Source organism: Microcaecilia unicolor, chromosome 3 (assembly GCF_901765095.1).
Source record: "Microcaecilia unicolor chromosome 3, aMicUni1.1, whole genome shotgun sequence".
In the NCBI taxonomy this organism is placed as follows: domain Eukaryota; kingdom Metazoa; phylum Chordata; class Amphibia; order Gymnophiona; family Siphonopidae; genus Microcaecilia; species Microcaecilia unicolor.
In genome coordinates, this window is record NC_044033.1 from 333,951,063 (window position 1) to 333,967,530 (window position 16,468).

At 43.1% G+C, this 16,468-nt stretch overlaps 1 protein-coding gene across 1 annotated transcript in view; it reads left to right on the top strand.

The window, feature by feature from the left end:
• Positions 1 to 11,345, top strand: part of LOC115464704 (vomeronasal type-2 receptor 26-like) — a 51,384-nt gene extending 40,039 nt beyond the window's left edge. Inside the window, exons 3-5 of the mRNA XM_030195067.1 lie at positions 1,622 to 1,843; positions 5,845 to 5,971; positions 10,439 to 11,345. Coding sequence (XP_030050927.1) covers positions 1,622 to 1,843; positions 5,845 to 5,971; positions 10,439 to 11,343 — 1,254 coding nt within the window. The 3' untranslated portion in view covers positions 11,344 to 11,345. The remainder of the gene's footprint in view (positions 1 to 1,621; positions 1,844 to 5,844; positions 5,972 to 10,438) is intronic.
• Positions 11,346 to 16,468: the final 5,123 nt, after the last annotated feature.

The following is a 16,468-nucleotide window of genomic DNA, read 5'->3' on the forward strand; positions in this document are numbered from 1 at the left end:
TGTTAAATAGCGGGAGGATTGTGAAAAATTACAAGAGGACCTTATGAGACTGGGAGGCTGGGCGTCAAAATGCCAGATGACGTTTAATGTGAGCAAGTGGAAAGTGATGCATGTGGGAAAGAGGAACCGAATTATAGCTACGTCATGCAAGGTTCCACATTAGGGGTCACGGACCAAGAAAGGGATCTAGGTGTCATTGTTGATGATACGTTGAAACCTTCTGCTCAGTGTGCTGTTGTGGCTAAGAAAGCAAATAGAAAGTTAGGTATCATTAGGAAAGGAATGGAAAACAAAAATGAGGATGTTAAAATGCCTTTGTATCACTCCATGGTGCGACCATACCTTGAATATTGTGCTCAATTCTGGTCGCCGCATCTCAAAATCCTGTGGAATTAGAAAAGGTACAGAGAAGGGCAAAGAAAATGATAAAGAGGATGGGACGACTTCCCTTTGAGGAAAGTCTAAAGCAGCTAGGGCTCTTCAGCTTGGAGAAAAGGTGGCTGAAAGGAGATATGATAATGAGTGGAGTTAAACGGGTAGATGTGAAGCGTCTGTTTTCGCTTTCCAAAAATATTAGGACTAGGGGGCATGCGATGAAGCTACAAAGTAGTAAATTTAAAACAAATTGGAGAAAATGTTTCTTCACTCAACATGTAATTAAATTCTGGAATTCATTGCCAGAGAATGTGGTAAAGGTGGTTAGATTAGCGGAGTTTTAAAAAGCTTTGGATGGCTTCCTAAAGGAAAAGTCCATATACCATTATTAAATGGACATGGGGAAAATCCACTATTTCTGGGATAAGCAGTATAGAATGTTTTGTACTTTTTTGGGGGATCTTGTCAGGTATTTGTGACCTGGATTGGCTACTGTTGGAAACAGGATGCTGGACTTGATGGACCTTTGGTCTTTCCTAGTATGGCAATATTTATATACTTATGACATAGATTTAAGTGGCAATGATTCTCTATCACTGCCACTGCTCGAGTTCTGATAGTCTGTGACACCTTCAAAAGATGTGTGCTTCTGTGGAGCATCCCTGCCCGATGCTTCAGAATCTTTAAATTTATTCATCCATGAATATATAGATCCTTGGGAATAATCCTGTGTGTCTCTTTGGAATTTTTTTTACTTTATTTTGCTTCAAATTAGCTCTCAATTGTTCCAACATTTGTTGGTGTTCTTGTAATTGTTCCTGAAATAATTTAGACTGGGTCTGGATTGTATATGGATGCCTATTGATAAAACTATTTCTATTTAGCAGAGTTACTTAATCCTTATTATTGTTTTAGGACACTTAAATTTAAGTTATATTCACTTGGGGAGTTATTAAGGGCTTCAAATTTAGAGAGTACTTTATGATGTATAGAGCTTTAAAGTGAGCCGCTTTTGCAGTTTGACTCACTGAAATTCATGCTCGGCTGTAGGTACAGCCTATACTGAACTCTCCCTTGTGCCCTTTTAATTAAAAGACATCACAGTGATTACGTCCCTAGGCATCCAATATACTTTTTCATCATTTTTTCAGGATTGACTACTTTTTTGTATTGAATTAAGAAATCTGACATTAGGAGTGTATCCCTGTAGTTAATTCACTAATAAAAATGTTTTGCTTTCCATTAGCTTCATCATTATCTGAAGAACCTTCATTTTAAGAATGCTCTGGGCGAGGAAATCTTTTTTGACGAGAATGGTGATCTTGCCATTGGATATGATATTTTAAGCATTGTCGTTCTACCCAATGGGACACGGAGTATTGAAATTGTTGGAAGTTATAACCCTTATGCTCCACTAGGGGAGGACTTTGCCATCAATGTGAATATGTGGGAGGACTTGTTCAAACAGGTCAGATGTAAGATGGAAGCTACTGAACCATGCACTTATCAAGCATCAAACATTTAAATGACAAGTGACCGACTCACCCTCAAATGCGCAGTAGAGACTTCCCTCTTTGTCTCGCCCTCATGTCAAGACATGATGACGTCAGAGGGCAGAACAGAGAGGGAAACAGACACTGCCGCTGTGGAGCCTGGAGGGAGATGAAGCAACATCGCCGGCGCACCAACCTCCATCCCCCCATCCCTGACGTCGTCGCCGCTACCGCTCCCCTCCGTATCGGGCCCTTTTGCACTGACATGAGAGCACCTCTCACTTTTGTGTGGGAGCGCTGCAGGCAGCAGCAGAGGCGCCCTCATGTCAGTGCAGGGGGCCCGGCACGGAGGAGGGAGGGACGGAGCGGCGGTCAGGAGGGTAGCTGGACATGGGAGGAGGGTAGTTGGACATGGGAGGAGGGCAGGGGGGAGAGAGGAGGGTTGCTGAACATGGGGGGAGGGCAGGGGGGAGAGAGGAGGGTTGCTGCACATGGGGGGAGGGCAGGGGAGAAAGCAAGGTTGCTGGATGGGGGGGGAGGGAGGCCAAAGGAAAGAGGAGGGTTGCTGGATATGGGGGGAGGGCAGGAGAGAGAGGAAGGTAGGTGGACGGGGTGAGGCCAGGGGAGAGAGGAGGGCTGCTGGACATGGGGGGAGGGCAGGGGAGATAGCAGGGTTGCTGGACATGGATCGGTGGAGGGGAGGGCAGGGGAGAGAGGAGGGTTGCTGGACATGGGGGGAGGGCAGGGGAGAGAGCAGGGTTGGTGGAGGGGGGAGGCCAAGGGAAAGAGGAGGGTTGCTGGATATGGGGGGAGGGCAGGGGAGAGAGGATGGTTGGTGGACAGGGAGAGGCCAGGGGATACAGGAGGACTGCTGGACATGGGGGGGAGGGCAGGGGAGAGAGCAGGGTTGCTGGACATGGATCGGTGGAGGGGAGGGCAGGGGAGAGAGGAGGTTTGCAGGACATGGATGGATGGAGGTGAGAATTATTACATTTTGCAAAACACAAATCTCGCCCGTTTTAACGGACTTAACGGCTAGTGATCTTATAAAACATATAAGAATAACAATGCTGATCACTGTAGCCCATGTCAAGGAGAAACCTGATAACATTATCAAAAATATAACAGGAAAAATTTGATTTATATCATATCTGCAGCTAACAATCCTATCACATTACAGACCCATATCCCACTCCTACACTCAAACAAATAACCTTATAAGGGAACCTTATCACTCAATAAATTCTACAAATGGAGAGGGTCAAAAAAGATATATTGTTTCCCTTGCCAGGAGATTAAACATTTACAAAGGAACCTAAAAAAAAAATGGTCCCACCCACTTGAGAAATTTTTGATTTCAACTGGAAAAATAAATTTCTCCTGAGCTGCGTGGTCAGAGCCTCATCAGGAAACATTTAAACTTCTTGACCACAAAAGGAAATATCTTTTCTCTTAAGGATAGTTTTCAAAACCATAATTATATCCTTTTTTGCAAAAAAGGCCACCTTTTACCAAGCTCCAGCAAAAGGGGGCCTGCGTTGGCATCGGCACGTGTTTTACACAACTACCAAGGCCCCATTTAACCGCAGCTGGTGGGGCAGCAGTTTACAAAACCAGAACACTGTACCAGCGATTTTATGGTGAGAATACTAAAAGGGAACTTTAAAACAATACAGAAACATAAGATCTTTGAAGTCAGAATGATTAAATATTTTGACATCCACCAGACAGGACTTAACAAAGATCTGGGTTTTCTAGCCCATTATAATCCATAAAATCAGTACTTTTTTGGTAGAAAAAAAGGTGCCGGTACTCATTGTGGGCGGAGTCACCACATATAACCCCACCCCTATTATAGCCACACTCACATTAGCCACACCCCTTATACCAGCCATAGCGCATATAAACAGACATCATTGAAAATATTATACTAGTATAGGAGAAAAGAAAAGTGATTTTTTTTTCATTATAAATAATTTCTGTAAGCTGTTACAGTTCCAGTATACCCAGTGCAAAATAAGACAGCAGATGTAAATTCTCAAAGTGGACATATTCCAGACACTAAAATGAAGATAAAATGATTTTTTCTACCTTTCTTGTCTGGTGAGTTTGTTTTTCTGATCATGCTGGCTCGGTATCTGATTCTGCTGACTCAGTATCTGATTCTGCTGCTATCTGTCCTCTTAACTCCGTTTCCAGGGCTTCCTTTCCATTTTTTTCTTTACTTTCCGCCTTTCTTCTTCATTTCTTGCCCTACATCCATAAGTAAAAGCTGGGTCCTCCGCAGACTTGACTGTCCAGTGGATCCAGCTTCTGCCTATTTTCTACATCCATGTGCAGTTTTTCTCCTCTCTTCCTTTTCCCTCATCTCATCTCCTTCCTCTCTCTTCCCTCGCCTCCATCCATGTCCAGCATTTCTTCTCTCTCCTCCATCCACCCATGTCCAGCAATCCTCCTCTCTCCCCTGCCCTCCCCTCCATCCACCCATGTCCAGCTTTTCTTCTCTCTCCCTTCCCTCTCCTCCATCCACCCATGTCCAGCAACCCTCCTCTGCCCCCGCCCTCTATCCACCCATGTCTAGCAACCCTCCTCTGCCCCTGCCCTCCCCTCCATCCAGCAACCCTCCTCTCCCCCCTGCCCTCCCCTCCATCCACCCATGTCCAGCAACCCCCTCCCCTCCATCCACCCATGTCCAGCAACCCTCCTGTCCCCCTGCCCTCCCCTGCCATCCACCTATGTCTAGCAACCCCCCGCCCCCCTGCCCTCCACCCATGTCCAGCGACTCTCCTCGTTCCCCTGCTCCCCCTCCCTCCAGTCACCCATACCCATCTGAGCCCCCCTCCTACCATCTGAGCCCCCTCCCTGACCCAGTCCCCACCTGCCTACCAGCTCTGTGCCACCAGACTACCCTCTTTTCCTGCTACCTGGCCGGCACCTGACCCAGCCTTTAAACAAAATCTATGAAGCGGCGGCGCGGTGCGCCTCGCGTCTGAGTGTAAAAGAAGAAAAATCGCCTTGTCAGCCGGCCGACGAGGCGATTTTTCTTCTTTTACACTGAGACGCAAGGCACCTCACCGTCGCTTCATAGATTTTTTTTAAAGGCTGAGTCAGGTGCCAGCCGGGTCGGGTGGCAGAAGAGGGTCGTCTGGCGGCACGGAGTACGCCACTGACTCGGAGGGACCCTGTAGCTCGGGGGAGGGAGGGAGGAGAGCCAGCTCGCCCTCAAGAGCAACCAGCTCTTGCGAGCCAGTGCGAGCCGGCTCCAGCACACCGCCAGACCTACAAAAAAGGTGCCGGTATGCCGTATCGGCGCATACCGGCACAAAAAAAGCACTGCATAAAATTCTACTGCTTTGTCACCCTGTTACCACCATGCATATCTCCCTGTCCCTCATCCACCTGGCCCTCACTATCTATCACCTAACCCACCCCACCCTCATCCTGTTACACTGTCACTGAAATGCTGATGTTTCACTTATATATACTGTAATCTATCAACATTTGCTTATTTCTGATCTGTCGAAGAAGGGCTACCTTCGAAAGCTAATCAAAAAATGTTTTGTTAGTCCAATAAAAAAAGGTATCATCTTATTTTCTTTTAATCTTTATTTCCATTAATTACCTTTAAAAGTGGACTAACAGGGCTGCCACATCTCTCTACTCAAAGTCATTTGAGGAAACAGATGTACTTCATCATTCTGTTATTAATTTTAAGGGTGACTAACACAAGAACATTCTTCAACACATTCTCCAATGAACCTGAATGACTGATTCCAGGTCAACCTTTTTCCAAAGTTTATCTGTATTTCCAATAAAAATAGTGCTCATTCTTCACCCCTGTATACTGAGTAGCTTGGTAATGACACAAAAAAAATGATAGAACCAGCCCATGTTTATAAAGAAAAGTAAAACTGCATCTGAAAAGTCATAATCCAGTGTTACCTCAATTTTCTCAGATTATTTTCTCAATCCTTAGGCACCTCCACAGTCTAGATGCAGCCTGAGTTGTCTTCCTGGGTTCAGGAAATTAACCAGGGAAGGAAAGTCCATCTGTTGTTATGACTGTATTCGCTGTTCAGAAGGCGAGGTCTCCAACCAAACTGGTGAGTGATAAGATTATAATGAGGCTACTCTTGGCACTGGTTATTCGTTATTGAACTTCAGTCCCGCCTTAGCAAGTAGCTTTGTTTAAAAATACTGGCAGCCATGGTTATAAAAACATCAAGGTATTGATCACCATTATCCAGACAAATTTAGTACTCACATAGATATTGTAATGACTCGTGGGTTCTGCCTAAAGCTGGCAGGCAGAGCACGGGAAGTATTCACTTGTATTATCCCCAGCTACAGCATAGGTTTTGGAGGGAGAGGGAAAACCTGGCCTGGCAAGAGAAGAAGAAGGATCCCAGACAGACAGGTTCCATATAATATCAAGGAAAATCCTGAAAGACAGACCAGGATTCTGATTTAGCCCAGGCCCCCTGGCTGACTAAACAGTATATATAGAGATTCAAGATGGCCGCCGTTAGGGTCGGATGCTTCTGAGGTCTCTCTGAACTCTCACAATGCCGAAGAGAAGGGGCTGTCCAGCCTCCGCAGCCCCTCCACGGCAGAATTTGTCTCAAATTCAATCCACTATACTGAATTTCGCTCAAAGAGCCCAGATACTCACAGCATCGGAAGGCAGCCCGCTTGGTTGACCGGGGGTGAATGGAGACTCCTTGGCGACCTTAGGGCTGGAGCTTTCGCTCAGCCCCAATGGTAGAGCTCCTCCGCAGCCTTCTGCATTCAGCACTCCTATGCAGGAAACCCCAGTCTTGCTACCGATGGGTGCGATTGGTGGGGAAAGGGAGGAAGTAAGATCCGCGCAGGGCACTGAGCCTGGAGAAGTTCAAGGCACCCAGAGGGAGGAACAACCAACAACCAAGCAGCCAGAAATGACGGATACCTGCGAGGAATCACGGAAACAACCTTTTTCCTTAGCTGTTCCACAGAGGTACAAATTTTAAATTTTCCTTTATTAGTGAAACCCCGGGAAGTAACACTTTATGGACTCTGATTGTGGATCTGGGGAAATCCACAAATTAAACAAATTACCCAAGATTTAACTAGTCTAGATCAACAGGTACAAGAGACTGAAACCAGAACTGAGCCTTTGTTGAACCAACATAAGGAATTGGAAAAAGAAGTTAAAGGGTTACATTTGCACCAAGATATAATGACAAAGGATTTAATAGCGCTTAGAAGGCGAACAGAATTTTTGGAAAATGTGACAAGAAATAATAACATTATATTTTTGAATTGTCCTAAACATTTTGGGACATCTCCTAGAGAAATGCTATGAAAGTATATAATGGAGATACTAGGGGTAAAAGAAGAATTAATTCCTCCATTCACTCAAATATATTATCTGCCTTTGAAAAACTCCGTATCTCAAACTAAACCAGATCGGGATGTCTCGTTGATGTTGAAAGTCCCAGATAGTGAATCAATAATGCCATCAACATTGATAGCCACGGTGGCCCTGTCACCAGACAAGAACTGGTTAATGAAATTATTTTTTCAAAATAATGACAAGAGCCTTCTCGGACTTAAGGTTCGACTCTTTCCTGATGTTACTAAAGAAACACAGAAGTGCGGGCAGAGATTCTTCTATTGAGGCCAGGTGTACTTCAATTGGGGGGAACTTTTTTTCTGAAATACCCCTGTAAATGTATTATAAAATATCAATCAAATAAGTTTGTATTCTTTGAGCCTTTGCAGTTAACCGCCTTTCTAGCAGCTAAAGGTTCTGCGGGGGATAGTGGAACATAGCTCTCATTGAAGTAAATGAGGTATTGGTTGAAGCAACTGACGCTGCTAAGTTTCTCTGTTAAATTTGCTTAAAATATCCATATTCGTGAATCTTGAGTCTCAATATTGTGGACTTTAGTAAACTGGCATTAATTGTTTCCTATACTTATATTTCTCTTTTTAAACCTTAAAGGGGATAATGTTTGCCAATGTTTAATTTTCAATGAGTATTGAAGTGCTTGTTTTTGTTATTGTAAATCATAAATAAATAAATAAATAAATAAACAGTATAATATGGATATAGGCTGCAGCTGGGAGGAGGAGGGCTCCCCATGGGCTAATATTAAGGAGGAAGTAAGAAGTGAGGAAACAGAGATGGAGTGGGCTGACCAGGCAGTGTCTAAACTGGCTACTCCAGAGATCACAATCCCTGAAGAGGAGGAGCCTGGTTCCCCCCCCCCCCCCCCCCCCCCCCCCCCCCCCCCCCTGTGGGAAGACCAGAGCCAGTTTAACCGGAAAAGTGGGCGGTGGGGACAAGCCCCAGCTGAAACTACACTGGGGTTGTCAGCAAGGCAGTTTGAGAAGTTTGAGAAGCTATTGCTGGACTGTTTGAACTCTGAGCTGAACTGTTGGAACTAAGAAATGAACTTCATTTGATAAGCCATAGTAAGGCTGTGGCTACAGTTTGGTGTTTGTCCTGGACATAGGACTCTGCTCTGAGCTGTGAGGGGGTGGAGGAGAACTTGTAAAGTTATTGAGGAGTTTCAAGTTATACTGAAGAAAAGGGTTAAACAAGCTGTGTGCCAAAGGCCTTTACTGAAAGGAAGGAAGGCTGGTCTGCCTTCCCTTCTTGAGTTACATATTAGAAATACAAACCACACAGTGCTTTAGTTTGTGGCAGACTGAAATCCCAGATGGGATTTAAGGATCAGGATTGCAGTAGGTTTGTTTTGTATTTTGGAGGCTGGCTTTGCAGCAGCCTCACATTCCAAGCCAGAAAAAAAATCCATACAGGCTTCTATCCACATTACAGCCAAGGGACATACTACAATATGTATTATACAAACTATCGGTCCAATACTCAGCACTAATTAACTTGGTAGAAGGGGTTCTTAGAAGATTAACTAGCACTGGATGAATTCTTCCAGTGTTTTCAGCAGCCCATAACTGGATATTTCATCTCAAAATCCGGGAAGAACACTGTGGTGCTATCCTGTTACTGCTGGAGTGGTCCAGTGGTGTAGTCATAGTAGAGTCTGGACTTACATGGGCTTTGCAATATTCAGAAGTACTGTCCAGATAACTTTCCTATTAACTAAGGACAGGAAAATAGATGTCCTGGGTAGCTATCCACAGGTTAAAAACCACTATCAGGGTCATGCTCAGGTGTCTCACAGCAATTTTCGGATCTGCATGCGCTTCTCATGTGCTAAAAAATAAATTTTAATTTTTAGCACAGGGAGCGTGTTTGGGGGCTGATAGTAGGCATTTTCTGTGCTATTCAGTTAGTGCAGCTACATTTCCACTTTCCAGCTGATTAGTGGATGATTAGCAGGAAGCCCTTACCACCTAGAAAATAAGTGTTAGTAAGGGCTCCGGCACTATGGGCATGCGCTATTGAAGAAATCTTAGTGTAAACTGCTTTATGGGAACATTTAGATTTGAAAATAAGGGGAGCACGAGTAGCAGACAGTAGTCAAATGGGGGTAAAATGTCTATCATTCTTCCCAGTTTTAAGTGGTATTGTTACACCTCACTCCTATTGGTGTCAGTCCTAAATTTAGAACACCAAACGTTCTGTTGTGTGTGTAATCAAGGATTTTTGTCCAAATTTGCAAACATAAGAGTTGACCTATTGAGTTAGACCAAAGGTCCATCTAACCTGGTATCCTCTTCCCAACAGTTGTCAATCCAAGTCACAAGTACATAGCAGAATCCAAAAAGTAGATAGACCCCATGTCCCTTATTTCCAGGGCTAAAAACTAGCTTTCCCCAGGCCTATCTTAATAATGGTTTATGGACTTTTCCTCCAGGAATTTGTCTAAACCTTTTAAAAACCCAGCTAACTACTTTTGTGACATCCTCCAGCAACAAGTTTCAGAACCTAAACATGCACTGCATGAAAAAAAATATTTTTTCCTATTTGACTTAAATGTACTATTTACCAATTTTATGGCATGTCCCCTAGTCTTTGTGCTTTTTGAAAGAATAAACAACCATTTTATGGTTACCTATTCCTCTTCACTCATGATTTTACAGACCGCGGTCATATTTCTCATCTGCACTTATTTCTCCAAGCTGAAGAGCCCTAACCTTGTTTACATTGGCCTAGTGGTTAGAGTGGTGGACTTTGGTCCCTGGGGAACTGGGTTCAATTCCCACTGCAGGCACAGGCGGCTCCTTGTGACTCTGGGCAAGTCACTTAACCCTCCATTGCCCCAGGTACAAATAAGTACCTGTATATAATATGTAAGCCGCATTGAACCTGCTATGAGTGGGAAAGCACGGGGTACAAATGTAAGAAAAATAAAAATTCAGTCACTCCTCCCTGTACCTTTTCTACTAATTCTATGCAGCCACAAGAATACTACACAATACTTGATGTGTAGCTGAAAAGGATTTGACCAATAGGGAGTATTTTTATTAAAGGGCACCAATAATTGGGCACCTAGAAGATGCCTGGGAGGAGCCTATTCTATAAAAGAAAATAGACATTCATGTATGTCCTGCAACAGATGATATTTTTGAGATAATAAGACAATATTTTTCATTCTCAGATATGGATACCTGTATAGCATGCGCAGAGGACCAATGGCCCAATCAGAAGAGAGATGCCTGCATCCCAAAAGTAATAACCTTTTTGTCCTATGAAGAGCCTTTGGGGATAACTTTGACTTTCATCATAATTTTCCTCTTTCTCATCACTGCTGTTATTCTGGGAATCTTCATTTACTACCAAGACACTCCCATAGTGAAAGCCAACAACCGAGACCTCAGTTACATTCTCCTCATCTCACTCATGCTCTGCTTCCTCTGTTCTTTGATATTCATTGGCCGTCCTGAAAAGGTGACTTGTATTCTCCGACAGATTGTTTTTGGGATCACTTTTTCCATTTCACTCTCCTCTGTATTGGCAAAAACCATCACTGTTGTCATAGCCTTTCAAGCCATCAAACCTGGCAACAAGCTCCGGAAATGGATGGGTTCCAGGTTCTCAAACTCTATAGTTCTTTCCTGTTCCCTTCTTCAGGCTCTTCTCTGTCTCATCTGGTTGTGTACTGCTCCCCCTTTCCCATATCTTAACAGGAGATCAGAAACTGGAATAATACTAATTGAATGTAATGAAGGGTCAATAGTTGCATTTTACTGTGTACTAGGATATCTAGGATTTTTGGCTGGTACCAGCTTTATTGTAGCTTTGCTAGCAAGAAATCTACCTGACAGCTTCAATGAAACCAAATACATCACCTTCAGCATGCTGGTTTTCTGCAGTGTCTGGGTCTCCTTCATCCCAACGTATCTGAGCACCAAGGGCAAGTACATGGTGGCAGTGGAGATATTTGCTATTCTGGCCTCCAGTGCTGGACTTCTGGGCTGTATCTTTTTCCCTAAGTGCTACATTATTCTGCTGAGGCCTGAAAGGAACAGCAGAAAATGCATAACTAAAAACTGGAATGATTAAAATTTTTGTAAATGTCGGATTAATGCATTATTGTTATTATTTGCTGGGTGATTCCTAAGTAAATGATCTGTGTTTTTTTTACCAGAAACTGCATCATTGGTCGAGGCCATCCTAAATTTCACATTTTCTATATTATAGCTAAAATAAGATGTTAATACACAATTTTAATATAAAGTTTAAGTAAATATAATGGTCAATAACAATTTTGTCTGTGATATCTTATTTTTGGATTAACCTTGAACGTGTGAGTAGCTTTTCAACGTGTTCCTCCATTTATGTTTATTCAGGTTGCAAAGAACGGGTCCTAAAAAGACCCCACACTACTCAAAATACAGTAGCTCAATTTAGGCATGGATCATGCACCTAAATTTGTGTGCATACATGTTAATCGATTTCAATTAGTGCCAATAATAGCTTGTTAAAAGGTAAACTATTGGTGCTAATTGTCTCATTCAATTAAATCAGACGTGCAATTTTGGTACACGATCAAATTTGCACTCGTAATTTTTAGCGCAGTGGTGAGATGGTATTTAAAAAAAATTATTATTTATTTACCGTCTTTTTGAAGGAATTCTCTCAAGGCGGTGTACAGTAAGAATAATTCAAACATGAGCAATAGACAATTACAGCAGTAAAAATATTCAAAAATAATACAAACTATGGCATGGTGTACTATTTACAATGTCAACATAATATGTAATAGCACATTATAATTGATAGTGAAGGGTAAAGCAACATATAGATAAGTTAGAAAGTAAAGTGATTGATTTAAAGAAAGTTGCACATGAGGTCAGAGAAATGGTTAAATATGATCTCAGCTAGGGTAGGAGTGAATAAACATGTCCTGCTGCTGTATGTGCAGCCTGAGTCACTCCTTGTGTGTGTGAGTGAGACTAATGTGTTAGTTACTTCTTCCATTAAAGGCCTGGTTGAAACGCCAAGCTTTCACCTACTTCCTGAAGTAGAGATAGTCTTGTGTTAAGCGCACCCTTTCAGGCAGTGCATTCCAGAGTGTGGGGGCTACTCCGGAGAAGGCTTGCTTGAGGGTATCACATCGTGTAATGTCTTTTGGAGAGGGTGTGGTTAGTGAAAGTCCGTGGGAGGACCTTAGTATCCTTGGCGGTGTGTGGAGGATCATCCTGTTTTTCAAGGCCATTTCCTTTCAGGGCCTTGAAGATCAGACATAGAGTTTTAAATTTAGCCCTGTATTGTATTGGTAGCCAATGAAGTTTTTGCAAAAATGGTGTGATATGGTCTCGTCACTTGCAACCTTCTATGAGTCTTGCTGCATTCTGAATCAACTGGAGCTGGTGCAGGCCCTTTGTAGTCAGACCATTGTATAGTGCATTGCAGTAATCCAGTCTTGATGTTATCATGGCATGTACAACTGGGATAAGATTTACCTTCTCAATGTAAGGAGAGAGGCAGCGTAGCTGTCACAGAGAGTAGAAGCAGCTCTTGAAGGTTGCTTGTATTTGGTGAATCAGAGTAAGGGTTGAATCTAACTGTATTCCAAGGTTCCTGACTTGTGATTTGAGGGGGAGTTCATATTTCCCAAAAGGGATTTTGATGTCAGATATGTATCCACTTGTGATAGGGACTCAGAGAAGCTCGGTTTTACTTGGGTTCAAACAAGGTTTGTTGTGTTTAGCCCATTCTTGAATTGATGTTAGACAGGTAATCAGTTTATTCAAGGCTGTAGATAAGTCAGGTTCATTGGGTTTGAGTAGCTGCACATCATCCTCATAGATGTAGAACTGAGTGTCCATTGACCGAGTCAGCTCAGCTAGTGGCTTGAGATAGATATTGAACAGAATAGGTGAAAGTATTGATCCTTGTGGTACCCCTCAGGTCAATGTCCATGGTGGTGATGAATTGCTGCCAAACATTATGGATTGTTACCTATATGATAGGTAGGATCTGAACCAAGCAAGTACTGTTCCATTGATACCTGTTTCTGTCAGTCGTGCTAGCATGATATAATGATCCACAGTGTCAAAAGCTGAGAATCCCTTGTGTCGGTTTCTATGAAGATAATCTAGTAGGGATACAAGGACTGTTTCTGTACCATAACCAGGTCTGAATCCAGATTGACATGGATCTAGTCAGTTTCTCTTTTCTAACCAGTCATTAAGTTTAAAACAGACTGTTTGTGCTATGAGTTTCCCTAGAAACGGGATGTTGGATACTGGCCTGTAATTTTCAAGTTTGTCCTGGTCTAGGTTATTTTTCTTCAGCAGAGGGCGGACCACTGCCATTTTTAATGCAGTTGGTAGCTGCCCATTAGAAAGAGAGATGTTCACAATTTTTGTGGCGCCTTCTATGAGGTCTATACTGGCCTGCTGCACTATCTTTGATGGGCAGGGATCGAGGGAGCAGGTAGTTGGTTGAATTGGCAGCCTGTGCAATGCATTGAGAGAAATACTGTTTTTTGGTTGTTGTTAAGGCTTGGCGGTACTTTGCCATGTGCTTCCTACAGTTTAGTCTGTCTTCATCCAGGTGAGATTCGTGCCATCTCTTTTCCAGTTCTCGTCCTTCGTGTTTAAGGATCCGAAGTTTTGGAGAAAACCAAGGTGAGCATTTGTGAGTCTGGCATAAGACCTTTTTTAGTGGTGCTGTTTTCTCTGAGGTCTTGGCTAAGTGTGCATTCCAGATGTCAACTTGTTCTGATACTGTTGTTGTCTTATCATCCACGTATGGATAGTCCAAGGTCTCTAGGAATTTCTCAACAGTCAGCTTTTTTTTTTTTGTCTCTGATCTCATTCCAAACTCAGGGAGGTGCCATTTCTTTTAGGTGGTCACTTAGGGAAAATTAGAAAATGGTCTTACCATGATAGGGGTGTTATTTCAGTACTATTATCCCAGAAATTCTGGGATATCCACTCCTTTGTAGAATACCAGGTCTAGTATGTGACCCTTTTCGTGGGTTGGAGAATTGATCACCTATGTAAATCATAGTGCTGTCATCGTGTCCAGGAAGACAGCTGTGGTGGTATCTGGGGTTTTGATGTGTAGATTGAAGTCTGCCATGATCACCAGCCTAGGGTAATTTAGGATCACTTGAGTAATCAGTTCTAGGAGTTCTTGCACAGATGATGTGTTGTTACGAGGTGCTCTGTAAACCATGAGCAGCCAGATTGGTTTCTCCTCTTCAAGTTGTATTAAAAGAGATTCAGATTCATATAGCTGGGGGATGGATATTCTGTGCAGTTTGATTGTATCCTGAATCAGGACTGCTACCCCTCCACCCTGTCTTCCTGGTCTTGGTTGATGTTGGATGTTGAAACCTGTTGAGCATATTTCAGCCAGTGGTAAACCCCCACTTTCATCTAGCCAGGTTTCACTTATTCCTAGGATGTCAAGATGCTGTTCTTTTATGGCATTGTGGATCACCGAGGATTTTTTTTGCAGCTGATCTGGCATTTAGGACTGGTGATCAAACAACTCAATGATTACATAAACAAATTCACTATACTACACGAGTCACAATCAGGATTTCAACCCCAACACAGCACCAAAACAGTACTATTTACTCTCCTAACCAAATTCAAGCAGGAAATAGCATTAGGCAAGAGTATTCTCCTCCTCCAATTTGACATGTCAAGTGCGTTTGACATGGTTAACCATAACATACTGCTAAGACTCCTAGAATACTTCAGAATCAGTGGTGGCACTCTCAATTGGATCAAGGGTTTTCTAACCACAAGGAAATAAAAAACAAACATATCGTCACCGTGGAAACCAGGCTGCGAAGTACCGCAAGGATCACCACTATCACCAATCCTTTTCAACCTCATGATGACTCCATTAGCCAAGACCTTATCCACCCAAGGCCTTAACCCATTTATCTACGCTGTTACATTATACATCCCCTAGAAATATGATCTGGCAGAAATCACCAACAAAATCAAGCTCAGCCTAAACATCATGGACAAATGCATTCCAACTAAAACTCAATACAGAAAAAACACACTGGAAGCACACTGGAAGCAAAATTTAGGCTCTTAGGTAGAAAGCTGAAATCCAGATCCTCCAGGGTAGCATTTTCTGAAATGCTACCTGTGCCACGCGCAGGGCCCAAGAGACAGGCAGAGCTCCAGAGTCTCAATGCGTGGATGAGACGATGGTGCAGGGAGGAGGGCTTTAGATTTGTTAGGAACTGGGCAACATTCTGGGGAAGGGGGAGCCTATTCCGAAAGGATGGGCTCCATCTTAACCAGAGTGGGACCAGGCTGCTGGCATCGGCGTTTAAGAAGGAGATAGAGCAGCTTTTAAACTAGAAATGGGGGGAAGGCCGACAGTCGCTCAAAAGAGCATGGTTCGGGATAAGGTATCTTTCAAAGATATCACCATAACAGGGAAGATAGAGTATCCTGATAGTGAGGTTGCAAAAGAGATTGTAGTAGATCGGGTATCTTTAAATAACAATAAAAATCAGACAAAAGATTGCCAATTAATACTGTCAAGTACTAAGCATGATGTACTTAGGAACAACAAACATAGTTTGAAATGTCTATATGCGAATGCCAGGAGCCTAAGAAATAAGATGGGGGAGTTAGAATATATTGCACTAAATGAAAAATTAGATATAATAGGCATCTCTGAGACCTGGTGGAAGGAGGATAACCAGTGGGACACTGTCATACCGGGGTACAAATTATATCGTAGTGATAGGGTGAATCGGATTGGTGGAGGGGTAGCATTGTATATTAACGAGAGCCTTGAATCAAATAGATTGAAAATTCTGCAGGAAGCAAAACACTCCTTGGAATCACTGTGGATTGAAATTCCATGTGCAAAGGGGAAAAGGATAGTGATAGGAGTGTACTACCGTCCGCCTGGCCAGGACGAACAGACGGATGCGGAAATGTTAAAGGAAATCAGGGACGCAAACAAACTGGGCAACACAATAATAATGGGGGATTTCAATTACCCGCATATAGACTGGGTTAATGTAACATCTGTACACGCAAGGGACATAAGATTTCTTGATGAAATCAAGGACAGCTTCATGGAACAGCTAGTTCAGGAGCCGACAAGAGAAGGAAAAATACTAGACTTAGTCCTTAGTGGTGCTCATGATCTAGTGCAGGGGGTAACGATACGAGGGCCGCTTGATAACAGT